The 14,365-nt window shown below is 40.8% G+C and overlaps 1 protein-coding gene across 1 annotated transcript in view; it reads right to left on the reverse strand.

Annotated features, from left to right (window-relative positions):
- Positions 1 to 14,365, reverse strand: part of LOC136825455 (STE20-like serine/threonine-protein kinase) — a 114,268-nt gene that overhangs the window by 46,265 nt on the left and 53,638 nt on the right. The window contains 2 exon segments of the mRNA XM_067081926.1: positions 2,408 to 2,534; positions 12,791 to 13,015. Coding sequence (XP_066938027.1) covers positions 2,408 to 2,534; positions 12,791 to 13,015 — 352 coding nt within the window.

Genomic DNA, 14,365 nt, shown 5'->3' on the forward strand with positions numbered 1-14,365 from the left:
TGCTGCACATTGATAAATTATGCTGTCCCTTAAGGGTTAATGTAAGGGTGAACCTTTTAACCCATAAGGGACAGGCTAAATATATATCAAGCACACCCCGAGACCAGGCAAACTTTAAAGTTGGCTAATTTAAGAAAAACACATCATTCAAAAGAAGATATGAAAATGCACATGGCATAAGAAAAAAATTCTAAAAATTTTTCCCTATCTTCCATGGGAAGTTGAGAGTGACTATTTACAACCCTACAACTATTTACAAGACAATCGTAAAAATATGTTAATTTTACCAAATTATGCATGTTTTTTCTAATAATTTATTTTTTCATAAAATCACAATTACAGCACACAATATCATAACAGATAAGAACTAAATTCAGTAAAAAATTCTGAGTATATTTGTTGTACAATATTTATGAGATTTACTGAGATGGAGAGATGCAGTAACTTTTTGTGAGGTATAAATGTTTTTCTAATATCTCTTTACACTTTTCTTTGCAAAATTACAATTATAGCTGACATACTATCATAAAAGATAAGAACTAGAACCAACAGCAATCCCTGAGTATATTTATGAGCAAATAAATAAAAAGATGTCCTGGATCTGCAAAGAGCCAGTATATCCTCCTCTGATATCTCAAGGCATAATGAGCGATATCTCTCCCGTGCCAACGTAATAAGTTACCACAAGTCATTTATGAACCACTGAAGTGCTATGAACCTCTTTCTCGCTAAATTCATTCAACTAGTATGGGGCATTATATTAATACTCATATGAGGATTCCCGTCCATCACCCAAAACCTGTTATAGATACTCATATGAGGATACCCATCCATCACCCAAAACCTGTTATCAATACTCATATGAGGATTCCCGTCCATTAACGGTTAACAGTGTAGAACATGGCCCTGGTACTTGATAAGTACCCACTGGTTTATGAGCTGGAAACACTTAAAATTCATATTGGACAAAAGAAGCCAATAATCCTGAAGTCAGGCTCTAAGATACCAAATAAAAATGGATGATAGGAAAAGGATTCAGTGGAAGAGGAGGAGTCCACGACATCTACCTTCAAGGGTAAAACTCGCCCTACTGCAACTATCAGTCCCCATAGATACACACCTAATCATTTTTGAGATACATACCTTAATTAAAATTAATCTCGCAAATGTAGAATGACAAGTGTCATTCTAACACTTGAGCAAATGACAAAACTGCTAACAATCCGTGAGATCCTTAAGCTATATGACAATAATAGAAAAGCAAAAATGCAACAGGCAGACCTCGAAGTCAGCTTTCTTCAAACCTCTTCCTACTTGTCACACAACTGCTACTTCCTCCTCTACTACTCATCCCAATTTTCTATGTTCTTCAACATCTATCCAATCTAAGAGTATTTCTTCAGCTATCATTTCTGTATTGTTATCCTCCAGAGAAGCTTCCTAACCCACTAACCCCGACAGTATTCTTCCTGACAAACTCTAACTTTGTAGCATTCTCTCGGGATGGGGAAGGTGAGAATAAGGCAATATCTACAACTTTGCTTCATCTGGACATGTTCATAAGTAAAAATTATCTTTTTATTTTCAAAAAAATTCTAAGATAACTTTCTTTTGCATATATATGGTATGTTGTTTGATATTTTAAGTGAAATTAAAAGAGAAGGTATTCTATTATACGTGACCTGAAAGATGATGAGGCTGTCAGATGCACCACTGTCTTGAAGAACTTAATCCTACACACCACAAATATTTTGTTCTGAAAGTATCCCTAATCAATTTTGTGCAGTCCGCTCGTGATATTGTCCGTGATTTAGAAAATACTCAATAACGTTACCCAAAATGTGTGTTGGTATAGTCACACAAGCTCCAGGTGGAATGAATCAATATAAGTTCCCTTTTTGACTGACCATGATGGAACATATCTCTAAATTAACTTAGCCAATGTCAAGCATAGTTATAAAGGTCTAAATTCTTAAAAAAAGGTGATAAAAACGCACATTAAGAAGCAATCGTGGTAAAACCTTTCCTGTGACCATCACTTCAAGCAATAAACATAAGATTATCACACACAGCACTGAAATTCTTATTATGATGGCAGAACAACAATATGGCACCAATTAACATCTAACATGGAGAGAATAACAGTGCTACTGCTGACTCATGACATAGAAGTTGAAAGGAAAAAGGCGTATCGGGAAAAACTGATACATTACTTTTTCAAGGAGTGGTGCATTAAGGTCAAATGGATCAGAAAATGAGAATGGAAGTACTGTAATATATGTGATAAGATCACAGGGACAGATTCAGTGTAATAGGTGATAAAATTATGATGGACAGTGAGGAAAAAATATTACTGAACAAATTAAAGTATGATAATTTCAAATATGAAAATTTCAAAAATACTTACTTAGGGGATACAGGCTGGGGCTCTGTTTCATCGTGCAAGATTGAGGAATTGGAAATGACCACTTCACTTTCATCTAATTTGTGACCATCATTTGACACAACTTGTACTTCAGTAACCTCTTCTTGTCCTGAATATGGAATATTTGCAATTATTTACAATAATAATTATAAATTATTTCAAAGCAATACAATTCAGACCTGTTACTCAATTTACATTACCAATTATAAGGGGTTTTATATGCAAGGTAAACAGAATTATCATAAAAAACAAAGTTCATCCTTGTGCCACAGCAAGATATTACTCTTTAGGGATCTCAAGAGCTGAGGAATCACATCCTTATTACATAGTTCTTTAAATAATGTGAATTTCTTGGCTATTTTAACTGTTTATACACTTTACAAACTCTTCAAGTTTGTTCATAGCAGCATCAAAACATTGCTACTCGAGGTGGTCACACATAATGGATGACCTTCTGGCATCTTTCAGCATCTTGCTTGACAAATTTTGCATCAATATATTGAATATATTGATGACATTTCCAGCAGAATGAGTGTGTTTGTATTAAATCACTGCAATTACCATGCTGGACATCAACGGTGCATAAAAAAATGGTTATTCATCACAAAGTTTGATGGGATGATGCAAACACACGAAAGAAGGTGCACTCTTATGACGCCACCTTTAAAACTTCAAGAGAAACCATAAGACATACTGTATGGCATAAGATTCTTTGTAAAATCAACTGCAGTAATCTTCAACAATGTGAGGAATACAAAAATAAACCTAAGGAGGTCAGTACATACCACAAAAACAGACAAGTTATCTAGCAGCCACTTTTCATCTACAAATTACCCAAACACTGTCAATCTTTTACTGATTATTTTTAATTTGCCTATAAACAGAATTAAAACAGTTTATGAATGAGTTGAGTAAGTTTCACTTATTCTGAACTGGAAAGAGTAATAGTATATACATCACAGAGAAATTAAAATTAAGAGTAATCCAGACAAATTCTGCAAATAAACTGGTTCCTAGCCTTTCCACATATCTAAAATTGATCAGTCAGTAGCCTGGTCAGGCTGAAATCTTACTAAAGCATGATTTTCTAGGTTAAATTTCCCAGTATTAAACTCTGACAATGCTGCACTTGATTCTTAAACAATATAACAAATCCTGCAGTTCATTTTCAACTCAAACTTTCCTTTTTTAGCAGCAGTTTTAAAACATAATCCAATATGTGTCATATCTGTATTTTTCAAAATACTTTCTATACATTTGTGTTGTATTCAATGTTTCTGTCAACATCATATGCCAAAGATCTTCTGTTCTTCCACTGTTGATACAATATCTGGTCTAGCTGTTAGCTGCTACCTCAAATGTTCATTTTCTAAACAAAACACAGTGAAAGCTTATCTCCAAACATCGTTAATTACAACAATTTAGACCATAGCAAAAATATTTCTTGCCTGGTCCTCCTTGAGATTTCTAACATTAATATACTTCCAATTCTGCCATCAGTGCTAGTGTCTCTCGAGGTGGTACACATTCTCAGTTTATCAGAGTATCAGCAACCTATTTATCTTCTGAGGTGGCATGTTACAGTTCCCAGCAACAGAGAGTTATTAATTCTTTATTTTAACACTTGCCATAAAAGTCTTCCATAACAATGTTACAGGATCTGATGCTTGTAAATTCAAATGTCTTAATGTTACCACATCATTCCACAGCTCTTGTCTTTCAATTTTACAGCAGGTAACTCTCAGAATTTTCCAGCAGGTAGCTCTCAGGTGTTTTTTATTTGCATAAATATTTGTGCATTATGGTTAGCTTCCATCTACTTTTTTGTCTTTTTTTCTCCCCAGTAATGCTTGGGCATTCAATTCTGTAGAAGCTTGTTGAGATAACGTAATTTTTGAAAAATTTTTTTTCATACAACCCATTACTGTTTATATACTTTGCACAACCACCCAAAACAAAATTGTCCCTCATGCTTTCCAAGCACCCTGAAAGCAAAAATATGGCAGTCAGGGTATTTTATATTAACTATAAAGTAGTTTATAGACCATTCTTAAATAAATGAAGTTGAACAAAGTGGACAGCTAAGTGGGAAAATGGCAAAGATAATGGTTGAAAAGCAATGGGTTTTGGAGGAAGCCTGTGAATCGATCCATTTATCACTTGAAAAATTCCCCTTCGCTGACCATTCCCCATAGGGGATATTACCGAAGTAGTGTGAATTCGATAATAAACGACATTTGTATGTTCATGATTGTATATACAGTAAATCCCCCGTATTCGCGGGAGATGCATTCCCCCCCCCGTGAATAGCTAAACCCCGCAAATACTTACAACCCTTCTAAAAATACTTAGAACTGCCTATTTTGACAGTTCAAACACACACACAAAAAAAAAAAAACATTATAAATGCTTACAGTAAACCCTCCCGTATTCGCAGTCTCACTATTCGTGGACTCACATAGACTCACATATTCACGGATTTCTCTGTGCAACGTATCTACCCCTTATTTGTGGAAAATTCGCCCATTCACGTTATTTACTGCTAAATTTAACCTGCAAGTTGTAGCTGAAGCTGAGAAAACAATGTTCAAGCTGCTAATGACTATAAATTATTGTGCATTGGCAACATGGATGAAACTCGACCGTAAATAAAACTGGAGAGAAAGTATTTTAACCAAAACTACTGGGCATGAAAGAACACATACTACTGCTGTTTTACGCGGATAAAAGATAAATACGTAAAGCTCGCATTATGATGAAATCAAGAGAAAATAGCAATGGAATCTTGATTTTTTTTACACAAAACAAACATGTCCCCCCACAGTCAGCCACGGCATTGCCAACGTCATCTATTAATGAAAAAAATAGCTAAATTAATTTCACAACGAGACGAATTTAAGTTATATTTCGACTTAAAAATGAAATTTTTATGATAAAATAACGCTTCACTTATACTTACCCGGTAGTTACATATAGCTGTCGCCTTTGACGCCACGGCAGTATTCAAATTTCGCGCTAGCGCTATCGTTACAAAAGGTGATCCTCTACCCCCCCTCTATCGGGTATCGGGAACCGCCCCAAGAACACGCCATAAGTTTTTGCCCAACTGCCCAGGTGAGGGGAGGAGGGAGGGTTATGATTATTATAACTACGGGTAAGTATAAGAAACGTTATTTTATCATAAAATTTCATTTTCACTTATACAACTTACCCGGTAGTTACATATAGCTGATTGGCACCTTGAGGAGGTGGGGCACAATAAAAAAACAGTACCTGCCGAGAGAACATGGCTGCGCATGCGGACAAGTCTGATGCCCTTGATCAGGTGCAGTACAAACGAACAACAAAACGAGGATCACCTAACATTACCATAAAACCAATACCAAAGATTAAAAACTGGAAGATACTAACACATCATGTATCTCCAGGCAACCTTCAAAAACAACAACCCCAACACCAAGGTGAAAATGTTAGTTAAGGAGCGGACTCCTTTTCACCCTCCCCAACACCGTGTCAGTCGCAATAAAGGGCCCCAGCGTACTGCACTCTTCGAAAACAGTTTGCACGTCCACTAAATAATGCGATGCAAACATTGACTTGCATCTCAAAAGGTGGACTTAACCAAGTCCTTCACAGATAAGTTTCTGCTAAAGGCTACAGAAGTCGAAACCGCTCTAATCTCGTGTGCTTTTACCTTAAGAATACTCATCTCCGAGTCAGCACACTGCTCATGAGCTTCTTTTATCAGGCTTCTCAAAAGAAAGAAAGGGCATTCTTAGAGAGAGGCCTAGAAGGATCTCTAACCGAGCACCAGAGGTGGTCATTGGGACCTCTGAGCTTCTTTCGTTCTCTGAACGTAGAACTAGAGAGCTCTCACAGGGCAGAGGTACCTTCGGGTTCTTCGGGACCGACCAATTGGGAAAGGTCCTTAATTTCAACTCTCTGGCCAAGGTCTAGACGGGTCTTCGTTCTTGGCTAAGAAACCAAGAGTAGACATACATACTGCCTTCCCTTAGCAAAGCCTACTCTTTTGTCAATCGCATGTAGCTCACTTACTCTCCTGGTCAGAGCCAGAGCTACCAAAAAGAGTCTTTTTTTCGTGAGATCCTTCAAGGAGATGTTCGCCATCGGTTCAAAGGACTGAGACCGTAACCATCTCAGCACTACGTCAAGATTCCACGCCACTGGTCTCTTCTGGTCTCTCTTTGACGTATTAAATGATCTAATCAGATCTGAAAGGTCTTGACTCAAAGACACTTCAAGACCCCTATGTCGAAAGACCGAAGCTAACATGGCTCTATACCCTTTAATGGTAGGTACAGCAAGCTTTTTCTCTGTGGAGGGAACAAGAGAAAATCGGCCATCTGGGCTATAGACGCCGAAGAAGAAGACACGCCTTCTCTTCGACACCAGGACCTAAACTGTGTCCACTTCGCCTGGTAAACATTGTCGGAGGATTCTCTTCTTGGCTTCGCGATAGCTTCCGAAGCCTCTCTTTCTGATGAGTCTCCTGACAGTCTGCAGGCGACAAGATGAAGAGCGGACAAGTTTTGGTGGAACCTCTGAAAGTGCGGCTGTCTGAGTAAATCTGGTCTCTCTGGCAGAAGTCTCGGAAAGTCTGACAGTAGGTTTAGAAGGTCTGGGAACCACTCCTGGACGGCCAGAATGGAGCCACCAGAGTCATCCTTACATTTCGATGGCTTGAGAACTTCGAGATTACTTGCCGCAGGATCTTGAACGGGGAAAGGCATACAGGTCCAGGTCCGACCAGTCCATGAACATTGCATCCACGAAAACCGCTTTGTTGTCTGGAACTGGAGAGCAGTAAAGGGGCAGCCAAGTCGTTTTGTCGGTTGCAAAGAGATCTATGAGCGGACGCCCCCATATCTTCCAAAGCTCCTCGCAAACTAGGGGATGTAAAGTCCACTCGTTGGATAGGACCTGGTTCTTTCTGCTGAGAAGGTCCGCTGCTACATTTTTTCTCCCCTTGAATGAATCTCAAGCATTAGTCTGGTCCCGATCTCCTCCGTCCAAACTAGAAGCTCCTCGAGATCTCGTAGAGGGACCACGAGTGAGTGCCCCCTGTTTCCGAATGTATGCCAGAGCGGTCGTGTTGTCCGCCTGACCAAGACGCATTTGCCTTCCACTTCTTTTTGAAAGGCTAACAGGGCTAAGTGAACCGCTTTTAGTTCCTTTCGATTGATATGCCAGTTTCTCTCTTCTCTTTGCCACTGGCCCGAAACTTCTTTTGTCCCCATAGTCGCTCCCCAGCCCTTGTCCGAGGCGCCGAAAAAGAGTTAGGTCTGGGTTGGAAGCTGAAGAGGAAGTCCTTGTGACAGCCTTCCTTCTGACCTCCACCAACGGAGGCACTCCTTTATCTTTTCCGAAATGGCGAATGTGAAGGAGTCCGGGAACTGTTTCCTGGGCCACTTCTCTTGCAGGTAAAACTGCAGTGGTCTCAGGTTTGCGCCCCCAGTTTTACAAACTTCTCCCACTGAAGTTAAGGTTCCCACGAGGCTCATCCATTCGCTCATGAACAAATCTTCCTCTGCAGAAAGTCGCCGATCTTCTGCAGGCATGAGGCTATCCGTTGGTTGGACAGAAAAGCCTGAAAAGTCTGAGAGTCCAGACTCACTCCCAAATAGACAATCTGCTGACTGGGAGTAAGGCAAGACTTCTTCTCGTTGATAATGAGGCCTAGAGACTTTCGTTAATTGAAGAGTCTTTGATAGGTCCTCCAAACAGCTCTCCCTCGAAGCAGCTTTGAGCAGCCAATCGTCGAGGTACATGGAAACTCAATTCCTTCCAGGTGAAGATGTCTGGCTACTGACAACAGGATCCTTGTGAAAACTTGCGGGCTGTCGATAGACCGAAGCAGAGGAACGAACTGATAAACCTGTCCCTCAAGACGAACCTCAGGAACTTCCTTGAAGCTGGGTGTATCGACGCGAAAAATAAGCGCCTTGGAGGTCTATCGAAACCATCCAATCCCCCTGATGTAAAGACGCCAAGACCGACTGAGTTGTCTCCATGGAGAATTTTGTCTTCTGAACGAAGACATTCAACGCACTCACGCCCAGGACGGGTCTCCATCCCCCTGATGCTTTCGTAACCAGGAAAAGACGATTGTAGAAACCTGGAGATAGAGGGGCATGAAGCAGTTCTATCGCTTCCTTCTCCAGCACGGCTCGGACTTCTGAGCGAAGGGCGTCTAGTTTCGCAGAGTTGTGCGAGCACGCCTGTAAAGAAACTGGAGCCTCCACTAAAGGAGGTTTGGAAAGGAAGGGGATGGCATATCCTTCTTTTAAAACTTGGATCGTCCAAGGGTCTGCCGAGATCTGTTGCCACTCTTGCCAGAACCTTGCAGTCTGGCTCCTACAGCTGAATGGAGGACAAAAGGTTCATTTCTTCTCTGGGGCCGCCGAGGTTCTAGGCGTGGCTTTGCCTTTTCCTCTGGCCCTGCCAAAAACACGTTTAGAGGGTCTTCCTTTATATTGTCCATACGAGAAAGCGGGGACGGAAACACCACAAGCACAGAAGCGGTAGAAAGCACAGGCTCTTCGCTTTCTTGGCAGACTCGACAAAAGATCCTGGGTTGACTTCTGGGCTAACGCCTGGGAAATTGCAGCAACCAACTCTTGCGGAAACAGATGAGCCTTGTTTAAAGGAGAAAACAAGAGAGCCGACTTCTGGCTTGAAGAAACACCTTTTGCTAGGAAGGAGCACCAAAGTTGCCTCTTTTGAGAACCCTGTCGTAAATAAAGAGGCCAGTTCTACTGCACCGTCGCAGATGCCCCTATCCATACAATCCACTACTCCTACCACATCATCCAAGAGCTCGGAAGGAAGATTAAAATCCTTAATCTTCCTGGCTAAGGCCGCAATCGCCCAGTCCAGGAAGCTCACAATTTCAAGAGTCCGAAATACGCTCTTGAAAACTTGATCCAGTTCAGAGGACGAAAGAAGACCTTCGCAGAATTAAGTGCGGTCCTCCTACTGGCATCCATGAGACTGGAGAAGTCCCCTGTGCGGAGGCAGCCACACCCAGGAAAGCATTTCCCCAGTCTCATACCAACTCCGGTTACGGAAGGAACGCACGAGGGAGGGGGAAGACAGAAGACGTTCTTTCCAATTTCCCTCTTCTCGGCCAGCCAAGCATCCATCTTCTTAAGGCCTTTCTTCTCAGACGAGACGGACAGGACAAGTTTGGTAAAGTCCAAGAAGAAACAGAATCCTTGTCCTCTTGTACTGGGACCCAGGAGACGGAGGAGCCACAGGCGAAATCGAATCAGGGAAGTTCTCAATAAAGAACTTCAAGAGCTTTTTGTAGGAAGAGAGTTATGAGACTTCTCCTCCTTACACTGCTCCTCTAAGCCCGAGAGGAGTTCGTCAGAAATTGGGGATAAGTCCAGCTGGACAACATCTTCATCCAAGTCTCCTTGAACTGAGACTTGAGTTACACGAGGGGGCTGGAAGGCTAGTGACATATTCTTGCTATATCACCTAAAGAGTTTGAGCCTGTTGAGGAGCCATCGGAGGCGCCAATGGAGGCGCAGTTGATACAGCAACCGAAGGTGGCGCCAAAGGCGGAGCCGCCGGTACCACAACGACAGGAGGCGCCAATGAAGGCGCAAGCGGCGCGCTACCGAGCGGCAGACATAGTCGCCGAGGCGGGCGCCGCTGGTATCACAGGAGGCGCCAAAGGAGGCGCAATCGGCACAGCAGCCAAAGGTGGCGCCAACGGAGGCGCAAGCGCGGCGCCACCGGGCGACAGAACGAGGAGTTGAGGTGGCGCCGCTGGCATCGTAGGAGGAGCCAAAGAAGAGACTTGATTTTAGACAAAAGTTGTAAAATCGAGTCCAAACGGGCGTTAATTCCGTCAATCACAAGCTGTTGAGGTTCATCGAATGCTGGAGCAGGCGCCACAGGACACAGGAACAGGAGTCACAGGAGTCGCTGGCGCCAAAGGAGTAGGCCTCTCAGATGTAATCGTCTGATAGGGAGGATCCGCCGATAACGAATGAGACGAGTCCGACGAAGAAAGCCTCTCGGTTCTGCCCAAAAGCTACAGGAGGGGGAAGGATCCTCCAGAAGAGCCTTCTTCTTAGGAATCTTCAATGGAGAAAGCAGACGAGACCTCTTCAAAGGTCTAGAAGAGTCGCGAAACGCCAACCTCTAGGAGGGGAGGAACTCCAACTGGATCCACTCGACACTCTCCGCTCCTCACCTTTTCGGTGGTGAGGGCCAGCAGCCTGGGAAGCGGCAACAGGACTGCTTGAGGGGCAACTACTCGGGAGCAGGTCCCACTCACCTCCTTTCGGCTTTCAGCATGCCTTCTCCCTGAACCTGGGAGCCTGACAGGGGCCTAGACCTGGGAGCGTGAATGGGCCGAGAAGCTACCTCCTCCACAACACTTACACAAGGCACAACACTCGATTATCACTGCAGTCTACTAACCGCTGCAAATTGTCCCCATTTTCTGCATGGAAGACATAAACGCATTAAGGACTGACACGGTATCAGGATTGGGAGAAACGGTGTCCGGGGTAGGTAAAACTACAGGAACTACAGGGGGAGCAGGGATAATAGGATTTACGAAAACCTCTTGACTACCTCCTGACCTCAAGACCTAGAAGAGGCCTTCCTAATCCTATCTTTTCTAGCTTCTTCATGTACTTCCCCAAAGCACTCCAGTCAGACAAAGTTAGAAGTTCACACTCGCTACAAGTCAAATCAGCAGAACATTTTTGCCCCCTGCATGAAAAGCACGAAGTGTGCGGATCTAAACTAAGCTTAACAAGCCTGGTTTTGCAGCCTTTGCTGCAAAACCGGATACCACTAGAACCAGAATCAGACATAATAGTCTAACTAATAATAACTCTCAAGCAATAACTAGCGCCAGCAAAAAACAACAAACCGAGTACTTCACCAAAAAAGGAATTAGAAGTTCGAATTGTTGAGAAATACTACCAGCAGCAGAACCGTAGACATCGGTTCGCACGCAAAAACTAATGACGTGTTCTTGGGACGGTTCCCGATACCCGATAGAGGGCGGGGTAGAGGGATCACCTTTGTAACGATAGCGCTAGCGCCGAATTTGAATACTGCCGTGGCGCCAAAGACGACAGCTATATGTAACTACCGGGTAAGTTGTATAAGTGAAAACACTTCGTATAACGAAAAATATCCTTCTCCCATATAAAATAAAGTGTCTAGAGATTCATTTATGCTAACTAGAAGCAAGAAAAGTGCTCTAAACTGAGTTAAATACTGCGAAACAAACCAAAACATTGATCGCTATGATTGCAATTTATAATACAAAAGCAATATGAGAATATATACAATATTACTGGATACAGTGTAGTAAAGCATAACTTTTTAAAAGATCCATGGAAAAGATGCACATTTGTTAAGTTGATGTTTGCATAATACGATGTTAATATGTGAATAGAGAGTACAGTTTAATGTAGGCTAGGCTACCATATATGTATATGATATACCATAGTGTAGGCTAAGCCTTGTTTGTTATTCAATTTCTCTTTATACTGAATTATCATCCGTCAATCTGCAATGAACCTACAGAATTAGCCGAAACTTATAATTACTATACCATATATGTATAGAGTATACTGTGTAGTGTAGGCTAGGCTACCATATATGTGTAGATGGTACTGATTACCCTAGTGTTGGCTAGGCTATATTCAAGATATGATTTTTTCAACAAACGATGGGTTTTTTGGAACCTAACCCCATCGTAAGTAGGGCAATTTCTGTATTAACACGTATCAATACAAGTAAAAAAAAAGTTGAGAAAATTTAGAAGCAGGCAATCTGGCACAAGACAAAATTGCAAACAGACAATCTGGAAGAGCAAAGCAAGTGATGTGAATGCTATCAATTTGCACAACACAATACATGCAGATGTGGACCGGTCAAAGAAGTATGGCTAGTTGGGATGGGTGCAATCTTTCCAAGGTTAAACTGGTGCAATGGGGATGAGTTCTACATGGAATAAGGCCTGTTCAAATTAATGAGTTGTAATGAATAAACACTAATTACAACAGCAATGAATAAAGTTAAAATGAATAAAAGTAATCTTTAAAAATAGAGATTACAATAAAGTATCTAAGAATTTATGATAGTGGTGAACACAGAGCAGCCACACAAAAAGTGGCTTGTAGCTGCGAAGTACTACCAGCTGGCTGTCATTTTCTTTTATCTTTTCAGGAACTGAAGGTAAGAGACAATTTCGTGTGCACAAAAAAGTACATTAAAGTATTTGTGATTAAAACAGAAGTTAACTTTGGAAAAATTTTAAACCACAAAAACTATAAAATTTCCAACTAAGAGACAATATCCAAGCACCTGTCAAGGTCAAGTTGATCTCTTCTCCATCTTGACAACTTTTATTTGATGCAGTTTCAACAGCACTTTCAATTGCAGATTCAAGGATTCGCACAGCCTGTTCTTCTGCTTCTGAGAGGGATGGTGAAGATGGAACTGGATGATGTATGGGGGACTCTTGTTCAACATCAACTAAGGACATATTTTCTGCTTCATTGCTGGTCACATCATCTACTATTGAAGGACCTGTTAATATAAAAAAAGGGTGAATAAAGTTCACTGTTTATCAATGCAATGTGAAATTTCTTTTTTACTGAATTACCAGCAGTCACAGTCATTATATATATGAATATTCAACATCAGACTCTAAGTGGTTTTTAAAAGGCATAACAGCATAATAGCATGTACTAAAACTTTGAAGAACATAAATGCAACTAAGACTCTATCAAAAAGATTAGTGGGTACTCAGGGGATGTTAAAAGAATCATTACAGTACTGTGTTAAATTATCAACTAAAAAGTTACACATCTGTGCAAGAATACCTGTGAAGCTGTATATTAGTAAAATATAAGATTATTAGCTATAAGGAATAACAGCAGAGTTAAATGAGTTGGTATATCTTATTTGAAAATGTGCCCATTATTCACACCTGTAAATTGATCAGCAATATGACCTTCAAAGACTCAATATGAACTAGAGAAGCTTGCCATCTCCATTTGCCTAGCAAATAAGAGATCACTACTATCATCACCAATACTTCAACTAACCCACCAAGTCATATTTCTGTTTTCACAAGCTCATCCAAAGGATGCATTCATCAAATGTATTTCTGTTCAACATCCTAAAATATTAAAATGGAATTACTGTACAAAGAAAATGTGCAAATACAAGTTCATGGTTTGCATAAAAACTGTTTGGCTATGTATACAGCAAAAATTTTTTAACAAAATTAATCTTTTTACCAGAAATAACACTAAAGAAAATATCCAAAAGATCAGAAATGGCTTGAAAAAAAATTCACAATAATAACTGATTAGTAATAAAGGAATAGCACTTGATTAACAGTTCTGATGAGAGGAAAACCTGCTTGATGATGAAAGCAGTAAAAGAATGGCTACCTAGTTGTGAGTTATGTAATCCCACTAAACTAACACATGTAAACCCCTTCTCCTGCCTCTCTCAAGTGAAAGTATCTTAAAAAAAACTGTACTGTACTGTGTGCATTTTCTATGAAAACAAGAAGAAAAATTATAAAAAATGGTCTTAAGTTAACTTAAAATTTTGTTCATGTTAATACTGTACTGTGTAAGAAATACTGTAACCATGAATATTTAATTATTCTTTCCACTGTACAGTATAACTAATAACAGTTACCATAGGTATACAGTATTAGAATTTATAAGGCTATAAATAGGTTGTCTGTATGATCAGTATGTGTATACAGTAAACGCCCTGTATTCGCGGTCTCATGATTCGCGGCCTCACGTATTCACAGATTTCTCTTTGGAGCGTATCTACCCATTATTCGCAGAAAATTCGCCCATTCACCACATTTTTCACGGAGAAATATTCGCTAAATACTGTATTTTCATCTCA

This window comes from Macrobrachium rosenbergii, chromosome 37 (genome assembly GCF_040412425.1).
Source record: "Macrobrachium rosenbergii isolate ZJJX-2024 chromosome 37, ASM4041242v1, whole genome shotgun sequence".
In the NCBI taxonomy this organism is placed as follows: domain Eukaryota; kingdom Metazoa; phylum Arthropoda; class Malacostraca; order Decapoda; family Palaemonidae; genus Macrobrachium; species Macrobrachium rosenbergii.